Source organism: Bolinopsis microptera, chromosome 8, assembly GCF_026151205.1.
Source record: "Bolinopsis microptera isolate Bmic1 chromosome 8, MBARI_Bmic_1.0, whole genome shotgun sequence".
In the NCBI taxonomy this organism is placed as follows: domain Eukaryota; kingdom Metazoa; phylum Ctenophora; class Tentaculata; order Lobata; family Bolinopsidae; genus Bolinopsis; species Bolinopsis microptera.
Genome location: NC_087079.1, coordinates 9,934,529 through 9,954,238, shown reverse-complemented (window position 1 = coordinate 9,954,238; position 19,710 = coordinate 9,934,529). Strand labels below are relative to the sequence as shown.

At 40.3% G+C, this 19,710-nt stretch overlaps 2 protein-coding genes across 3 annotated transcripts in view; one reads left to right on the top strand and one right to left on the bottom strand.

The window, feature by feature from the left end:
- Positions 1 to 19,710, bottom strand: part of LOC134819317 (DNA topoisomerase 2-alpha-like) — a 29,761-nt gene that overhangs the window by 8,499 nt on the left and 1,552 nt on the right. The window contains exons 2-17 of one of the 2 annotated variants that reach the window (XM_063829212.1): positions 14,840 to 14,881; positions 14,451 to 14,627; positions 13,970 to 14,124; positions 13,676 to 13,814; positions 13,319 to 13,410; positions 13,097 to 13,181; positions 12,813 to 12,926; positions 12,465 to 12,608; positions 12,129 to 12,266; positions 11,294 to 11,420; positions 4,124 to 4,326; positions 3,749 to 3,889; positions 1,144 to 1,275; positions 784 to 901; positions 495 to 590; positions 291 to 363 (exon numbers count right to left, since the gene is read on the bottom strand). In XM_063829212.1, coding sequence (XP_063685282.1) covers positions 291 to 363; positions 495 to 590; positions 784 to 901; positions 1,144 to 1,275; positions 3,749 to 3,889; positions 4,124 to 4,326; positions 11,294 to 11,420; positions 12,129 to 12,266; positions 12,465 to 12,608; positions 12,813 to 12,926; positions 13,097 to 13,181; positions 13,319 to 13,410; positions 13,676 to 13,814; positions 13,970 to 14,124; positions 14,451 to 14,612 — 1,919 coding nt within the window. In that variant the 5' untranslated portion in view covers positions 14,613 to 14,627; positions 14,840 to 14,881. Of the gene's footprint in view, positions 1 to 290; positions 364 to 494; positions 591 to 783; positions 902 to 1,143; positions 1,276 to 3,748; positions 3,890 to 4,123; positions 4,327 to 11,293; positions 11,421 to 12,128; positions 12,267 to 12,464; positions 12,609 to 12,812; positions 12,927 to 13,096; positions 13,182 to 13,318; positions 13,411 to 13,675; positions 13,815 to 13,969; positions 14,125 to 14,450; positions 14,628 to 14,754; positions 14,882 to 19,710 lie in introns of both variants that reach the window. The other variant, XM_063829211.1, reaches the window with a different exon arrangement.
- On the top strand, positions 9,672 to 11,078 carry LOC134819318 (ectonucleotide pyrophosphatase/phosphodiesterase family member 1-like). Its single transcript, XM_063829213.1, has one exon. The coding sequence runs from the start codon at positions 9,732 to 9,734 to the stop codon at positions 10,986 to 10,988; it is 1,257 nt and encodes a 418-aa protein (XP_063685283.1). The 5' UTR covers positions 9,672 to 9,731; the 3' UTR covers positions 10,989 to 11,078.

The following is a 19,710-nucleotide window of genomic DNA, read 5'->3' as shown; positions in this document are numbered from 1 at the left end:
TCATATACGAGTTCAGGGGACCACTAGCTACAAGTAGAGCACCTAAAATCTGGATTTTGGGCATGTTCAGGGTATTTGGCTGAATTGGGCCTAATTTGGACCAAATATGGGCGTGGCTGCCCCGCGGGCACCGTTTGGCGGTTGGGGTCTGGGACCCCCTCAAAAGTTCGGTCACCGGTCCTAGTTTGTTAGTCAACTGCTATCTCGAAACCAAGTTTCACAAAAAAAATCCCCCCCCCCCCCCATTAAACTAGACATAGGCAAGAGTACTGCAGCAGGTCACAAATTACCTGAATCTTATCTTATGTCTACCCATATCAGAAAAGTATTCTTTCGCTTCAGGACCAGTTGAAGTTCCGAGACCTGGATTGAAAGAAGATAAAGAAAATATTTGTCAGTTCCAAATTTTCCAAGAATTCTCTGAAGAGTAGCGATTCGTGGTTTTAAATAATAATGATAATTTGCATCTTTCTGTAAAGATGAAAAATAAAAACCTTTGTAGTATTTAATGTTCCACTGTTTGATATTAGTCTGTTCATCTTTCCATTCTTTGAATTCGGGCAGGGAGTAGAATGAATGAGTGGGTTTGCCTGAAACATTTCCGATTACAAATCTGATATCTTAATTTATACCATTTCCAGTCGCCAAGGAAAATTGTGATTTCAAAAACACCCAAGCAGGACAACGCAGCGAATAAACACTTTGAGACGACCCGGGAAGATAGTTGCTATGAATAGAATATTAGGAAACTAAACAGCTATATTTTACTAAATTGCAAGTTACCTTTACAAGACGCCCTAATGATGGGAGTGATGAACTGAGTAATAAAGTTCATCTTCAGCAGACTGGGCCAGTTGTGGTGAACAAAGTTAATTATTAGACCCTTGATGTGGGAACCGTCCTGCCAAGTTCATTTTGTTACTTTTTCTAAGAATTGGTGATGAGCTTTCGGTAGTTTTTAAGTCAGTAAATATGTAGCTAAGTCAGTTAAGCTGTAACTATAGATAACAGACAATAGATATTACGCTTAAGATCAAGCTAGATTTGTCTATAAATTCAAACGCTTATTCAAATTCGCTTTAGAAGAAGAAAATTAATATAGCATCGTTTTGCTGATTAAATAAAATCTGCACGTCATCTTACCACATCCTGATCCGCCATAATCATGATCTTGCCGTATCTCATAGTAGCGATATCAGCAGATGTTTCGTATTTCTTTCCGTACTTCAGTCCCAGTATCTTCACCATACTTGTTAGCTCCGCGTTCTCCATTATCTGAAAGGGAAGAGAGTGTTCAACTGAGGAGGTGAGGTTGCCTGGGTGGGTGCAGGGTGATTTTATTTTGCGGTGCACGTTTCTGAGGATACGACAATATGATATCAACTAATATAAAAACAAGTTCACCTGCCACGGGTTATTTACTGCACGAGCGAGCATAATTTAGGGGTTATATCAGAAACAGAGAAACCAATAAGTGGACAAGTCACTAGTCCCCATTCCTTGGAGGGCTACAATTCGTTTTGAGAATCACATTTAATAACAGTCCATGTTTTATATTTTACCCGTCCAATGCTGTACAACGACAGTAGAGCTGATTTAATGTAAGTTTAAATACTGTTGAGACTTTATTTCAGGCTTCTTATTCAGACCTTTTTATCTTTGATAGTTTTGCGCAACATAACTACATATATAAGATATTTTATCCCAAATAAATGAATAAAGACACGTGATTTAATTTCTCGAACATATTATCACACCAAATCATTAGCATCCTTACAGATGAGCTGTAGGAACGCTTTGCTCTGAATACCATGTTCGGTTAAATATATAATGCCTGCAATTATCAGCAATTTCTTAACGACCCGCCATTACCAGTAACCTCACTGACCGGTGACCAGTCTCACAACTATGGCGGGTCAGATAAAAGGAGTAAAACACCATAATCAGCACCTTGTTTTCCTACACATTATGTGACTTCATATCTTGAGAGGATTCGAGGAGTCCTTACTAGTTGCGTTTACGTCTTGGGCGGCTTTGGTTCTCGCCAGAAGACATTTAACCGTACTATCAGAGTAGCACTGTATTACACACCATTATAACATGATACTTCCTCTCCTGCCATTACATACTTGTCTCGTAGATTAGTTATTAACATTTACGTTTCTTAAAGATGTTTGATATGTGAAGTTCAATACGCGGTAAAAGTCGCTAACTCTTCAGAATGGAGACACATATGATGGAGAGTGAGACGCCTATAATGATGGAGACACCCATGATCTACGATTACCCAAATCCATTTAAAATGGGCCTCTGGATCAGCTCCAGCGTCTGCATCCCCAGCTACATTTCCCTAATATTATTCAGCACAACAATCCTCCACATTACCAGCCAACACTTCAGGAAACTCTCCGACCTTTACCTCTCAGTTATCTTCTACCTGGTCTGCCAACTCCTCCTCCTCCTCGTCATTACCTCTTCCTGGTTGCTGGAGATAGTCCGACAGGGGGAGTCTGAACGGAGATGTGCGGTAAAACTGGTGTTTCAAACGTTCGCGATGGTTCTGCCAGGGTATTGTATCCTGATCATCACTGTTGTGAGGAGTATCTTTGTGACGGTACCGCTAAGTTACATGCACTACCTGAAGATGCGTAACCAGGTGATAGGACTGGTGATATCCGTGGTGATAGCTGGTCTTATAGCTTGTTTACCCAGTATAGGAGTGTGTGGGACCAGGATGAGGTCCACTTATAAGTACGAGTATTGCAGCTACGGAGATCTGAAGACACCCTCTTGTAGGGTGTTTAGCGGGGTTCTCCTCTGTGTTGGGTTCGGTGTTCCCATCATGGGAACTGTGGGGCTCTACGTCTACATTTACCAGATAGCAGTGCGGGCCAGGAAGTCTCACAGACGCCTCACCGAGTCATGTCTCACCTCCACCTCAGAGATCAAGACAGAGAAGTCTGGAAATCACACGGAGGCAACAGAGAGATCAACCATCCCCTGGTCCATCCTAGTCACACTCCTGATCACTGTAACTACCACTCTCCCCTGGGCCTTTGTGATGTTGTACAGCACGGAGCTGACAGAGAGTTTAGAACAGAACAACAGTCTGACCCTGGTGTTTGATTTGTTCTACGCTACTCTGCAGGTTGTGGTGGGGATATCCCCGCTAGCTTACATCCTCACTACCAACTCTATCAGAGTGGTATTTGTTGGACTCGTTAGGAAGGGGTTGTGTGGAAGGTGTCTAGGCGAGAGAAACTTTTGAGATGATGATATTGGGTCTTTTAGTGTTTTAGTGTTTATTTGATAATGGCCCTATGTGAAATTCATAAAATAAGTGAGTGTCTGATAATTTCGATTTCAATAGTTTTTCTTTCAGTTTCATGGCCGTAAATTGTGTTTATAAACTTTTAATAGTTATTGGTACATATCATCTTTTTTTTTCACTCATGATTTGGTCTAATATTTGTTTGTTGTCCGGACGGTGCCGGTAGTTCTAATGACAAATTTACAAATAAAGTTATATACAAATAATATTTTAATTAAAGAACTGCACCCCAATTTCAGTAGTCTGACAACGTGATAAATCAAAAAAAAGTTCGCTGCCTGCATGTCAAAATCAATTTTAAATCTCAAAGACTTTTAGTCTTGCACGGAAAATAAAATGTGAACAAAAAAATTGAATTAATAAATTAATTATCAGATAAATAAATAAATTAATGAATTAAGTAACCCTCCGACAAACCTGTTTGTGAGAAGCCTCCCTAACGTTAAGGAGTTTGCCCCGGAGTGGAAAGACACCGAACTTGTCCTTACCAATCACACCTAACCCGGCAATTGCTAGGGTTTTAGCTGAATCTCCCTCGGTTAGGATCAATGTACAGTCCTGGTAAACAGAAAATGTCAAAAATCTGTTAAAATTATAACTGAAATATTTGCTAATGTATATAATATTTAAAAGATTCGAAAAGTTGCAATTCTAATTATATCATACAATGTTGTAATTATCTGCATTCTGCAATACAACTAGATTATGTATAACAGCACACCATTTCTTAATTTCAAGAAAGAAAACAAGCAACTGACAGGATCAGAAATCCTATCTCTTAAAACAGTGTACCTTACTACGAGCAGTACCAGCATCCTTAGCGTCCGACAGTTTAGCCTCCCCTTTTATCTTGGAGCCCTTCTTCCCCGCTGATTTCTGCTGGAGTTGCCTCTGAGATTTTGTAGTAGCCCAGTCCATGACATAGTCTAACACGCCTGTTTTTAAGATGTCCTTCATGAACCTGTCCGAGGGTTCGCAGGTCGAACCGAATTTATCTGGGAGGGTTTCAGATCTTACAAATCTGAATAGCTCTCTCCACTCAGCCGTTATTCACGGCTTATGTTCATATTTTCGTGTGTAAGATTATTTAATTTTCATTGAAATTAAATTCAATAGCCACGGGATATTTTAAGTATCATATATTTCATACAGTCTTTCTTCAGATTTGAACACTGTAATACGATAATAGCAAAAGCTAACTTTACATAATATCGCCACTTAGATAGTCTACTACTCATACTACTTACTAGTTCTTAAGTGGCTCTAGATCAGCGCGCTCTATAACTAATCATTGTATTTTATTGCATTACTTCCTTCGACACGTTTGTGTGACTGTTTAGTTGCTGTTTTTAGTTTAGTGTCGTTTGGAGAGTAAAAAACATTTGAATTCGTGTTTTTATAGTGTCGACAAAACTCTGACGAAATAATGTAGTTAAAGGTTTTTTAGATCGACCAGCGATAACTGATACGCGGTTTAATTGTTGTGACAGTGGAGTCCCGGGTGTGGTCTATATTTCAACTATATTTCAAATAAAGTAAATAACATGTCATGCAGTTATAGAATATGTCCAGAAGATTATGTCTGGAAGAAAGCAACAACCCAAGTTCGCCCAAGAACATCGCTGAAGAAGCCACGCTAGATTCGGACAAGACGACCACGTCAGAGAAACAGCCTGTGGATATTGATCTAGGAAGTAGAGCTGATATTGTATATTGATGAAATCATGATATTTTTAACGTACTGTGTTTATTTTACCCACATCTGTATGATCTACATACCTTTCGGAAATTATTGGTTCAAGTTTCCATATAAAGATTTGGAGACAGATAAAGGGCCGGATGAAAACCAATTCACTGTCATCTCTCCTAGTTATATTCTACGCTTTGTCCCAGATTTTTTACATGCCTGGATTCCTTTGACAGAGAATAACAACTTAGGAATTCTCACTATTATAGGGGGGGGGGGGGTCAACCTCATTTTACCTCATTTTACCTCATCCCAATTTTGCCTTTTTTGGCTGGCCTCATGAGGTAAAATGAGGTAAATCTCGGCACAAATTTTTAACAGGTAAAATTCTCTAAATCGTCAATTTAGTCACGAAGGAGTATGGAAGGAGATCTAAATGTGTGCTCCTCTAATATAAACAGTAGGAAATGGTTAACTTTATTCGAGGTCTCAAGTCTCTACAATGTCGGGAAGTTCCTGCAGGAATTTGCGTATTGCTCTTGAAGCGCAAGATTCACAGCGCCAAAAGCGAAGGTCGTAGAGACATGAGACCTTGACTAAAGTTAACCATTTCATACCATTGCTATGAGAGTATGCCACTTTCAGAGTCCTGAACACACTCCCATATCTCTTAATCGTCAATTATATGAATTTTACCTGTTAAAATATATCATCTTTAACTGATATAAATTTAGTTTAACACTGTTAGTTTAAAAAAAGAAAATAATACTTCACACCAAACTAACACACAATATGAGAATATAAAAAGGAAGGTTTTCTTGGAGACCTGGACCGAGCATCAAAATAGTGTACATTGCTGCTGTCATTGTCAAGACTCAAGAATAAGAGAGTCTAGTTGTGGGATTATGCTGGATAACAGATATGATAAGTGGTAACATCCTGCAAAAGAATGTTAGCTTACTAAGGAATTTTCCTGTTACTGAATCATACAAGAAGTTAACTAAGTTCCTCCTAGTCCTAAGCATTATCTTGTTTCAGAGGGAATGAGTGATTTAAAAAGATGAGGCCAAAGAGTTAGTTGTAAAGAAGGCATTTGTACTCTGTAATTTCTAAGCTAATTTTTTTCGATATTTATAGCTATTTACTGATATTGTCTTGACGTATCAGCAAAAGATCACTGGACCTCGTTAGTTGTTAGTCATGTTATGCTGATCCAGTTAGTGACGAGCTATGAAGTAATCATTCGACCTCATTTAATACTGATCCTTTCAATGACGAGCTATGAAGTAATCAGTGGATCTCGTCAATGCTCATCCTGTCCGGACTGTCAGTGACGAGTTATGAAGAAATAAATGGCAAGTTGGTCGTTTAGCTCCGGACAGTCTATGCACGGTCCCTGCACGGTCCATACAACAACAAGAGAACACTCCATGCACAGTCTCTGCACGGTCAGTCCCTGCACACTCCCTGCGGCTACTAACCGGTCACTAGCCGGCTATTAGCTTGGCTCTAAAGTAGACCTACGTAGTAGGTCTGCTTAGTAGGTTAGTAGCCGGTAGGTCTGCTTTAGAGCTCAGCTAATCGCCGGCTAGTGACCGCCTAGTAGCCGGTTAGTAGCCACTTTGTGGTCACTAGCCGGCTAGTAGTGACCACTTTTTAAGTGCCGGTTAGTAGCCGGTTTGGTAATGTGAAGTTGAGGAGCTGTTGTTACAAAAGTGGCTACTAGCCGGCTAGTGTTCATATGTTACTGTGCAGGGACCGTGCAGGGACCGTGCATATACCGTGCAGGGAGTGTGCAGGGACTGACCGTGCAGGGACCGTGCATCAAGTGTTCATTGTGCAGGAACCGTGCATGGAGTGTTCTCTTGTTGTTGCATGGACCGTGCAGGGACCGTGCATAGACTGTCCGGAGCTAAACGACCAACTTCCCAAATAAATGAAGACCTCATTAATTCCCTTGTTCCAAGAAGATATTCCTCTGGTAACAACCCCTTCTGGCCTGCTTCTGAACATAATATGAAGATGCGAAAACCTAGTCTACCTAAATTGGAACTTGCTGACTGCATTGGAAAATGGATTACAATCGAGAAATGATAATCAGTGCCAGGATATTATAATCAAAGTTGAATTTGGAATCCAAGGAAAACCTTCCTTTTTTATATTACCATATTGTGCGTTAGTTTGGTGTGAAGTATTATGTTCTTTTTTAAAACTAACAGTGTTAAACTAAATTGATATCAGTTAAAGATGATATATTTTAACAGGTAAAATTCATATAATTGACGATTAAGAGATATAATGGGAGTGTGTTCAGGACTCTGAAAGTGGCATACTCTCATAGCAATGGTATGAAATGGTTAACTTTAGTCAAGGTCTCATGTCTCTACGACCTTCGCTTTTAGCGCTGTGGATCTTGCGCTTCAGCGCAATGCAAAAATTCCTGCAGGAACTTCCCGACATTGTAGAGACCTGAAACCTCGACTAAAGTTAACCATTTGCTACTGTTTATATTAGAGGAGCACACATTTAGATCTCCTTCCATACTCCTTCGTGACTAAATTGACGATTTAGACAATTTTACCTGTTAAAAATTGGTGAAAAATATGGGCGTGGCCCAAGTCAGTATTATACGAAACCGTAGAGACACAAACATTTTTTTGGTTGTTCCTGACCCTATGGAGCAACTAATTGGAGGTGATATCTAATTATTTGAACGAAAAGTGGTTTTGTGAACCGCCCTATATTCTACAGCGAATCATGAACATTGAACATGTACATAAGAACTTAGAATTGTATGAAGTATGAGTTTATATGAGAAATTTATTATGAAATGACCTTTCACTATGCAATTTCGACTAAATTCATGTAGATATCCAATCCAGTTCCATGCACAACTGTTGTTTACATTTGGTCTAGTTAGACACAATTTGTTTCAGAGTGACTCGATAATCGCAATATCAAATTAAGATATTATTTAAATGGTCCATGTCATGCAATGCGGAAATATCCCCATAAATTGGCAACTGCCAAAGTGACAATAAAGTTATTGCTAATTCCTTTACAAAACTTAGCAAGTGCTATAAACAATATCCTAATGGATCATGGAAATTGAAATGTTCAATTTTCTTTTCATAAATAATAATTATAATGCGAAGTTTTATTTACCCCAAGTTTGGAGAGTAAGTAGGTTAAACTGGGAATGCCTCTTCCCAGGGACCACATCACCCCTAATAAACCATTAAATATCATGGGAGACCATGCACAGCCTCGAATTATAGTATAATGACTTCGAATAAACCTTTTTTGTCTCTAAAAAAAGGCTTAGAAAACTAGATTTATTTACCTCATTTTACCTCATTTTACCTCATCCCAATTTTGCCTTTTTTGGCTGGCCTCATGAGGTAAAATGAGGTTGACCCCCCCCCCCCCCCCCATTATATACTTTGGTTTGCTGCATTTATGCATACCTAAATCATGCCAATGTTCTTCTACCTATCCGGACAGAACGTGTACTCGGCTCTGCTGCGAAGAACGGAGACTCAGTTTAGAACAGAGAGGCTGCACCGTCTCCTGGTGCCCACTCTGTTCATGTCTGCAGTTCTTCAGTTCCCTTACAGCCTGGCTTTCTTCGCTCCTTCTTACTCATCCCCTTTGAGCGAGTGATCCCCTTTCCAGAATACGCTTGGGTCTTTCGATCGTTCCCTTTCTTTCCCTAGATGGCTTTTTTTGTACTTGGTTATGTAACAAGAGCAGCAGACAAACAGATAAGACAGGACGGCAAAGTTTGGTCTCGGACTTGTATCTTGATTGGGACTGTTTTGTGCGTTGTGAATGTGCTACTTTACGGTGCTCGCCAGTTCATTGCGGGATGTAGCCACTAGCCATGGGGTTCCTTCGAGGGATAGGGTCCTGGCTCTTTCTGATGGGATCTACAGCATGGACAAGGAAGACGTTCACGTTACCACAAGACTGGCACTCAAGATACAGAATGATGGCCATGCCCTTATACCTAATTCACCAACAGTTTAATGTGATGTTCGGTGCGGCTGCGATGTGGATCCCTTACCTCCGAACCTTTCCAGTCATGCTGATCATCACTTCCTTCTTCTCCATCACCAAGTCCTACCTCATCACCAAGTCCAGATCTGTCCGCTATTTCTTTGGACTGCCTGCTCTACAAGGATCGTGTCTACCGGGGAAGCAGCTGAGAGGGTTCCTACCGGTTCTAGTACTTTCCGGAATGGTGATGCTTCACATTCTGGTGTCAATTTTGTTTTCGAATTCTCAACACGGACTTTTTCAGATGGGGAACATTTTGAAAGTATTCGACGAAAAAACTTTCTACTTCTTGTTTCCAGTTCAGTGGACAATTTAATTATCAGCTAATCTTTCACGGGATCCTTAAAAATATCGACCAAAAGCGGGTTGTTCCTATATTATTACGTAATAAATTTTTGGCTAATTTGTAACCCCCTCTCCCTCCATAATCAGTATTACACATATCTAATATCTATTTTGATAAAATTTCATAAGCGTTGGAAACCCCCTTTCTCAGTGATTACGAAGTACATGTGAATGACCCCTTATCACTTAATTCAATATTTCAATTATTGGCTAATCATGAATAAAGAAATAATATAAGGAAATAATCGATTAGAATTTTTTCTCTTTTCTTGTAACGTTAAACAATTTGATCCTTGTTTGTTTAAAAAGATGTTAGGACTCATCTTTTATGTTCTCCTGATAAAAAATGTGTTAGCGAAAAGCGTGGTCGACGAAAGAGTTCCTCTTATCATCTTTGGTGTAGATGGCTACTCCCACCAACATTATCTACAGTATGGTAATAAAACTTCGGGAGATTCCAACATATTCCCTATTCAACCAGTTTTCCCTACAAAAACCTTTCCTAACTTCATGTCAATAGCCACGGGTCTGTACCCCACCCAGCATGGAATTGTCAACAACGGGTTTTACAACCAAAAAAGGAACCTCAAGTTTCGGTACGAGGATAATCAAAACGAGGACTTTGATTGGTTCAAAGGAGAACCGATTTGGGTCACTGCCAAAAAAGCTGGTTTAAGGTCTTACATCGACACGTGGGTAGGATCGGGCGCTGACTACGGCGGACTAATCCCGGACATAGAGTTCGGGTATCGTGTTCATACTTTTGAGCAGACAGTTCAGGGACTGGTTGAGAACATGGATGGAGATTACAGGACGAGGTGTGATTTGTACATGTTATACTCGAACGAACCGGATCACTCGCTCCACAGGAATGATAACACTGATAATGAAACTGTTCAGGAGATAATAGACCTTGCGGAGAGAAGGATCAGTCTACTGAAATCAGCATTAGGCAACAGGAAGTACAACCTGATTATAACATCTGATCATGGGATGACTAGCCACAAACGGAGATACCAACTTCCAAAGTTGATCAGAGACAAAGCTAAGTTGTTTTACCAAGGGGAAGTTCCTTGGTGGTACTCGAAACAAAACAGAAGTGTAGCCGAGGACGTTAGAGATTTGAACCGGTTCCTGCAAAGTAGTGGGATGACTGGTTTATCGGCTGTTGAAACGGCTGCTCTTGACAACAGGTTTCAGATGTGTGGGTTGGAGGAAGAGGGATTACCGGATATTATCTTTATTGGGGATGATGGTGTGGTGATATCATCCTGGGACTATCTTGCTGGCGGCCACGGATATGACAACACATTCCCCAAAATGTACGCTCACGCGAGGGTGTCTGGTCCGGGGTTTAGAGAGGTGCCTGGAGTTGAAGACAGACCTCTTAAGATGAACACGGAGCTTTACAATCTGTTCTGTTCTCTGCTCGGCATCAAGCCGGCTAACAACACTGGAGATTTATACACATTTGATTCCCTCCTCTCCAATCCACCTGACAGGACTGAATGGGAGGCATCCTATTCACAGGTTCAAGCGCCCTGTGATCAACCATTACCAACCTAACTGTCATCAAGGATCAAGTTTATACAACTATTATTATATATAATATATATATATTACTTGGGATTACCAAATGGAATGTTCAATTAAGATTTTAATAACACATTTTAAATTAATAAAGGGTTCAATTTGTAATGACGTTTTGTAAAGAAGTTTTTTTAAATAGGGTTCTTGTTTGAATGTCGTATAATTGTCTAATTTGATTTTTATTATCATCGATCAAACGTTGTTATTATTTTGTACCTTTAAACTGCCAGGTCCCACTACCGTGGAATCTTTTCTCCTAATAAGAATAAATCGGTGCTTACTTTTTTTGAGGGTCATGTTCTCCTTAGTCTGAGAGTCGAAAGCCGGGTTCTCCACAAGAGAGTTAATAAAGAGAAACACGTGTTGTTTAACCTGAGCAGGCTTTATCTCCACCCCACCTTTAGGTACCTGGAACAAGAACTGTCAGATATTCGGTCATAGTTCCTCCTTCAGTCATAGTTCCTACTTCAGTCATAGTTCCTACTTCTGTCATAGTTCCTACTTCAGTCATAGTTCCTATTTCTGTCATAGTTCCTACTTCTGTCATAGTTCCTACTTCAGTCATAGTTCCTACTTCAGTCATAGTTCCTACTTCAGTCATAGTTCCTACTTCAGTCATAGTTCCTACTTCAGTCATAGTTCCTACTTCAGTCATAGTTCCTACTTCTGTCATAGTTCCTACTTCAGTCATAGTTCCTACTTCTGTCATAGTTCCTACTTCAGTCATAGTTCCTACTTCAGTCATAGTTCCTACTTCAGTCATAGTTCCTACTTCAGTCATAGTTCCTACTTCTGTCATAGTTCCTACTTCTGTCATAGTTCCTACTTCAGTCAGAGTTCCTACTTCAGTCATAGTTCCTACTTATGTCATAGTTCCTACTTCAGTCATAGTTCCTACTTCTGTCATAGTTCCTACTTCAGTCATAGTTCCTACTTCTGTCATAGTTCCTACTTCAGTCGTAGTTCCTACTTCTGAACTTATGAAGAGTGAGTGGAATCTCGGTGACATTCTGTGGTCAAAAATTAAATTCATGGTCGAATAAATGAGCGCATCACCACGAACTGCAGTCGTAGTAAACGATGTAAAATTTGAACGGTAAACATCAAAAACTGGACCTTCTTCTGGCAAGCAGCCAGGATTTTAGTGACGACTTGTTGAGAAACGTAGTCGACGTGGGTGCCACCCTTGGTGGTTGCAATGGAGTTGACGAAGGAGACTTGTTGGAACCCTTTTTGACTTGTACCCAGTGCAATCTGAGATATTTCAAATTATTATTTCCTCGAAAGTATTTTTTTCTCCCCGCAGCCAGACGAACAGATTATAGTGTTAGAAATTTAAGGAAGATGTAGGGAAGATGTGGGGAAGATTTAGGGAGGATGTAGGGAATATGTAGGGAATATGTAGGGAAGATGTAGGGGAGATGTAGCGAGAGTAGGATAAAAATAACTAACCTCCCACCGAGGGTTGACTTTCTCGTACACTAGACTCAATTTCTTATTCTCTTCGTCCGCCTCGTCAGTCTTGCTCGCGTTTATGTACAAGTTACAATAGTCCCTGAATGTCTTGATAGGAAGCTTCTCCCCGTTCAATTCAACCTTTGAGATTGTAGAATTAGTTAAGCGTTTGCGTGGACAGCTTTTGCTCTTTTGCGAAGGTTTAATTAACGAATAACGTTAGCTAATAATACTAAAAAGAGGAAAAGTGAAGTCGATTTAAGCTAACATAATTATCATCTGACGATTTAGTTATCAGTCTCATTTAACATTCAAACTAACTAACAAAACCAGCCGTGAACCCACCGTGACACCAGGGCTAGTAGCAGCAATGTCGTAAGCTCTACGTTTCATCAGGGCCACTGTGTCCCGCTCAAGCATGGTCATACCAAACTTCGCCAAATCAGGATAAAACGTTATCTGAGGGAATAAAGTGATAATTACTTTGGGTTTACTTATGACTTAGAAATCTGCCATTCATTGACACCTGGGACTAAGTTAAGACTGTGACTTACTAAGTCAAGTTTTGTATAATCTGCCATTTAGGTAAACTTCTCTCCCCTGCACCCCCAAATGTTGCTCATTCTCACCCTTGTAAAGTCGGTAGCTTTATTGGTGGCTGTGGTGATTTTACCAGCTTTACTCATATTATCCTTCCACTCTTGTTTAAAATACCTGAAGTCCGGTTCGAATAATTAAATTGTATTCAATGATAATAATCATACTCGATACTTTGCAAATGTCTAATAATAATGTTGATAATAATTAAAAACTTGATGTTCAAAATACAACAAGGTTATAAAATAACTTACTTTCCACTACTTTTACTAGATGTTTCTACCAGAAAGCTCTTACTGAAAACGTTACACAGTTTAGCTCCAAAACCGTTCCTTCCGCCAGTCACCTGAAGGTTAATTAAACTGATAAGAGTTAATGAGAGACACATAAATTCGGGTTTAGAGCTTCTTCACTTGTTACCTTAAATAATGGATATTTGTTTTCTAATTTTGTAAACCCTTATTTATTCTGTCTTATTTAGGTTCAAATATTCTTAAGAAACTTTCAGTACGAGAGTTCTAAAACATATCCTTTGAGTTTAAAGTTACCGGATTAGCCGCGGGTGTTGACATGTCTGATCTAAATCAGAGCCAGTTTTACGATTAATTTACCTTCTTCTGAGAATCGTCGTAGTTCGACGAGGTGAGAAGATGTCCAAATATTAAGGTTGGTACAAACATTTCGTGCTCCTTGTGCATTTCAACCGGGATTCCTTTGCCGTCATTCATAATACAGATCTTGCCATCTTCCCTGTAAAGATTTTCGAGTTAAGTCAGATACTTGTTTAAATCATTGTTATGACAACTGTTTTTGTTGTCGCGGCTACCGGATAACTGTTAAATAATTCTATCCAAGAATCAAGAATGGAAGCTAAATAAGTAAGAAGTAAGTAATGAGAAACTTACGGTGATATGTCAATCTTGATCCGCTTCATATTAGGGTCTCTCTGTTTGTTGTCAGACGCATTGACAAGAATCTCATCAAATATCTTGTAGAGTCCAGGGACGTAGCTTACATCACGAAAGTTAAAACCGATACCCTCATCGTAGACCCACATTTGCTGTGAATTAGTTATTTTAATTATATAATATGCTTTTGGCATATTATATAATTAGGCAGCTGGCAGAAGTGACTACTAGACATCCATTATCCCAGTATCCTTACTAACTATTGAAATTATGTGAATTTGAAATTAAAAAATTATTCAAACAATATACACATAATATAACAATTACCCTATATAAAATTCAATAGAAATTCAATAGAAAACCCTTGAACACCCTTTAAGTAGTATAAGTAAGCCAGTTTAAAGAACTGGCTCCAAATTTATATCTAATTCTGCTATTTTTACTGCACTACTACTACAAATGTGAATTTGAAACGAACCTGATTGTAAGACTCAGAGGACCCAATATAAGTGTCCGGTCTCAGCAAAATGTGTTCCAGCTGGGTTTTCTTCTGATATATACGCTCGATGCTCATGCGTTTGTTCCCGGGTTTGGCCTTGCCCTTGGGAGCCGCCGAAGCTGCTTCATCAGATGACGACATTGCTCGAACTTCCGCCTGGATTTTGTTACAGTTTACAAATATATTACACTGAAGATATCTCGGAGAATGTTTCAACATGTTAGGCAATCAAGGATCCAACAAGTTTACAAGCAAAACTAATGAGTAGTACGTTGTAGGGTACCTTGAAAGGTTTGAAATGAAATCCTTGTCTTGAGATTGATTTGACTCCGTTTCTACAAAAACTAACTAGCATACACCAAACTTACGAGTTTGCTAGCCCAGTAGTCGGATTTCCCCTTATCAGCTATCTGACGGAAGTAGTGGGTTAGAGGTGGACGAAAAACTTCCCGCCAGTATAATTTCTCCTTTTTTAAATTAAAAACACGCGTGGTGTAGCGCAATGTAAACTTTACTCATTCTTGATGCACGCGGCGTTCGCGCGCGGGAGACTGACATATAATGATTCCTCAAAATGGAGACATTTTCTCAATTTCAGATTTCGCCCAAAACAGCCTAAAACTGATATATCTTACAATTATTAGTTCTAATATGACAGGAAAGTGTTTTGAACCGGTGAAAAAGGATAGTGAAGGTGAAATATGCCAAAAATTTTAATTCTTAAATTCATCGAAAAACATAGTTGGGAACCGGATTTCCAAGATAAAAAGAAATTGTAACTGTGCTAATACACCAGGGAGGACATTTAAAGTTGCCACCCTGGTAGATCTGAAAGTACGTTACCAGTTATTTGGGGCCTTCAGGGGGGAAAATGGGCCGAAAAATGGGCCGAAAAGGGGCATTTTCGGGTGTTTTCAAATTTGAGATTTCAAAGCCAGATTTTCGGCTTTAATTGGCTGGGACATGCCCAAATTGGTGTGGGTGAGTTGCATAGAGGTAGTACAAGTGTGATCCGTTGCAGAAATCCGGGTTCCCAACATTCAAAATGACTTGAAAAGATTTTATAAAAAATTGGAGACATTTTGGAATCCATGGGAATTTTTTGGAGACATCCATATTTCGCCCTAAAACGTCTCCAATGAGTTTGGTTGGCACCCTGGTTGATCTGGAAGTACGTTACCAGTTATTTGGGGCCTTCAGGGGGAAAATGGGCCGAAAAATGGGCCGAAAAGGGGCATTTTCGGGTGTTTTCAAATTTGAGATTTCAAAGCCAGATTTTCGGCTTTAGTTGGCTGGGACATGCCCAAATTGGTGTGGGTGAGTTGCATAGAGGTAGTACAAGTGTGATCCGTTGCAGAAATCCGGGTTCCCAACATTCAAAATGACTTGAAAAGATTTTGTAAAAAATTGGAGACATTTTGGAATCCATGGGAATTTTTTGGAGACATCCATATTTCGCCCTAAAACGTCTCCAATGAGTTTGGTTGGCACCCTGGTTGATCTGGAAGTACGTTACCAGTTATTTGGGGCCTTCAGGGGGGAAAATGGGCCGAAAAGGGGCATTTTCGGGTGTTTTCAAATTTGAGATTTCAAAGCCAGATTTTCGGCTTTAGTTGGCTGGGACATGCCCAAATTGGTGTGGGTGAGTTGCATAGAGGTAGTACAAGTGTGATCCGTTGCAGAAATCCGGGTTCCCAACATTCAAAATGACTTGAAAAGATTTTGTAAAAAATTGGAGACATTTTGGAATCCATGGGAATTTTTTGGAGACATCCATATTTCGCCCTAAAACGTCTCCAATGAGTTTGGTTGGCACCCTGGTTGACCTGGAAGTACGTTACCAGTTATTTGGGGCCTTCAGGGGGGAAAATGGGCCGAAAAATGGGCCGAAAAGGGGCATTTTCGGGTGTTTTCAAATTTGAGATTTCAAAGCCAGATTTTCGGCTTTAATTGGCTGGGACATGCCCAAATTGGTGTGGGTGAGTTGCATAGAGGTAGTACAAGTGTGATCCGTTGCAGAAATCCGGTTTCCCAACATTCAAAATGACTTGAAAAGATTTTGTAAAAAATTGGAGACATTTTGGAATCCATGGGAATTTTTTGGAGACATCCATATTTCGCCCTAAAACGTCTCCAATGAGTTTGGTTGGCACCCTGGTTGACCTGGAAGTACGTTACCAGTTATTTGGGGCCTTCAGGGGGGAAAATGGGCCAAAAAATGGGCCGAAAAGGGGCATTTTCGGGTGTTTTCAAATTTGAGATTTCAAAGCCAGATTTTCGGCTTTAGTTGGCTGGGACATGCCCAAATTGGTGTGGGTGAGTTGCATAGAGGTAGTACAAGTGCGATCCGTTGCAGAAATCCGGGTTCCCAACATTCAAAATGACTTGAAAAGATTTTGTAAAAAATTGGAGACATTTTGGAATCCATGGGAATTTTTTGGAGACATCCATATTTCAAAGCCAGATTTTCGGCTTAAGTTGGCTTTTCCCCCCTGAAGGCCCCAAATAACTGGTAACGTACTTCCAGATCAACCAGGGTGCCAACCAAACTCATTGGAGACGTTTTAGGGCGAAATATGGATGTCTCCAAAAAATTCCCATGGATTCCAAAATGTCTCCAATTTTTTACAAAATCTTTTCAAGTCATTTTGAATGTTGGGAACCCGGATTTCTGCAACGGATCACACTTGTACTACCTCTATGCAACTCACCCACACCAATTTGGGCATGTCCCAGCCAACTAAAGCCGAAAATCTGGCTTTGAAATCTCAAATTTGAAAACACCCGAAAATGCCCCTTTTCGGCCCATTTTTCGGCCCATTTTCCCCCCTGAAGGCCCCAAATAACTGGTAACGTACTTCCAGATCAACCAGGGTGCCAACCAAACTCATTGGAGACGTTTTAGGGCGAAATATGGATGTCTCCAAAAAATTCCCATGGATTCCAAAATGTCTCCAATTTTTTACAAAATCTTTTCAAGTCATTTTGAATGTTGGGAACCCGGATTTCTGCAACGGATCACACTTGTACTACCTCTATGCAACTCACTCACACCAATTTGGGCATGTCCCAGCCAACTAAAGCCGAAAATCTGGCTTTGAAATCTCAAATTTGAAAACACCCGAAAATGCCCCTTTTCGGCCCATTTTTCGGCCCATTTTCCCCCCTGAAGGCCCCAAATAACTGGTAACGTACTTCCAGATCAACCAGGGTGCCAACCAAACTCATTGGAGACGTTTTAGGGCGAAATATGGATGTCTCCAAAAAATTCCCATGGATTCCAAAATGTCTCCAATTTTTTACAAAATCTTTTCAAGTCATTTTGAATGTTGGGAACCCGGATTTCTGCAACGGATCACACTTGTACTACCTCTATGCAACTCACCCACACCAATTTGGGCATGTCCCAGCCAACTAAAGCCGAAAATCTGGCTTTGAAATCTCAAATTTGAAAACACCCGAAAATGCCCCTTTTCGGCCCATTTTTCGGCCCATTTTCCCCCCTGAAGGCCCCAAATAACTGGTAACGTACTTCCAGATCAACCAGGGTGCCAACCAAACTCATTGGAGACGTTTTAGGGCGAAATATGGATGTCTCCAAAAAATTCCCATGGATTCCAAAATGTCTCCAATTTTTTACAAAATCTTTTCAAGTCATTTTGAATGTTGGGAACCCGGATTTCTGCAACGGATCACACTTGTACTACCTCTATGCAACTCACCCAGACCAATTTGGGCATGTCCCAGCCAACTAAAGCCGAAAATCTGGCTTTGAAATCTCAAATTTGAAAACACCCGAAAATGCCCCTTTTCGGCCCATTTTTCGGCCCATTTTCCCCCCTGAAGGCCCCAAATAACTGGTAACGTACTTCCAGATCAACCAGGGTGCCAACCAAACTCATTGGAGACGTTTTAGGGCGAAATATGGATGTCTCCAAAAAATTCCCATGGATTCCAAAATGTCTCCAATTTTTTACAAAATCTTTTCAGGTCATTTTGAATGTTGGGAACCCGGATTTCTGCAACGGATCACACTTGTACTACCTCTATGCAACTCACCCACACCAATTTGGGCATGTCCCAGCCAATTAAAGCCGAAAATCTGGCTTTGAAATCTCAAATTTGAAAACACCCGAAAATGCCCCTTTTCGGCCCATTTTTCGGCCCATTTTCCCCCCTGAAGGCCCCAAATAACTGGTAACGTACTTCCAGGTCAACCAGGGTGCCAACCAAACTCATTGGAGACGTTTTAGGGCGAAATATGGATGTCTCCAAAAAATTCCCATGGATTCCAAAATGTCTCCAATTTTTTACAAAATCTTTTCAAGTCATTTTGAATCTTGGGAACCCGGATTTCTGCAACGGATCACACTTGTACTACCTCTATGCAACTCACCCACACCAATTTGGGCATGTCCCAGCCAATTAAAGCCGAAAATCTGGCTTTGAAATCTCAAATTTGAAAACACCCGAAAATGCCCCTTTTCGGCCCATTTTTCGGCCCATTTTCCCCCCTGAAGGCCCCAAATAACTGGTAACGTACTTCCAGGTCAACCAGGGTGCCAACCAAACTCATTGGAGACGTTTTAGGGCGAAATATGGATGTCTCCAAAAAATTCCCATGGATTCCAAAATGTCTCCAATTTTTTACAAAATCTTTTCAAGTCATTTTGAATCTTGGGAACCCGGATTTCTGCAACGGATCACACTTGTACTACCTCTATGCAACTCACCCACACCAATTTGGGCATGTCCCAGCCAATTAAAGCCGAAAATCTGGCTTTGAAATCTCAAATTTGAAAACACCCGAAAATGCCCCTTTTCGGCCCATTTTTCGGCCCATTTTCCCCCCTGAAGGCCCCAAATAACTGGTAACGTACTTCCAGGTCAACCAGGGTGCCAACCAAACTCATTGGAGACGTTTTAGGGCGAATTATGGAAAACAAAATTTTGACATATTTTTTTGGCAAATATGGTTCCCCACCCCCCTTTTTGTCTTCTTTTCGCATGTGAAAGGTCTTAGTTTGTTTGAGGGACAGACCAGAACTCAGTTAAGCCATATACAGCTAATTTAAGTGCTTAAATATCAATAATACGTAATTCCCCTCTAATTCCCCTCCAATTCCCATGAAATTCCCATGGAGACAATGTCTCCAAAATGTCTCCAAATATGAGGAATCATAATATCGAGACTGATGTGTAAAATGGCCGGAGTTATGTCCAGATGTAAGATTTTAAT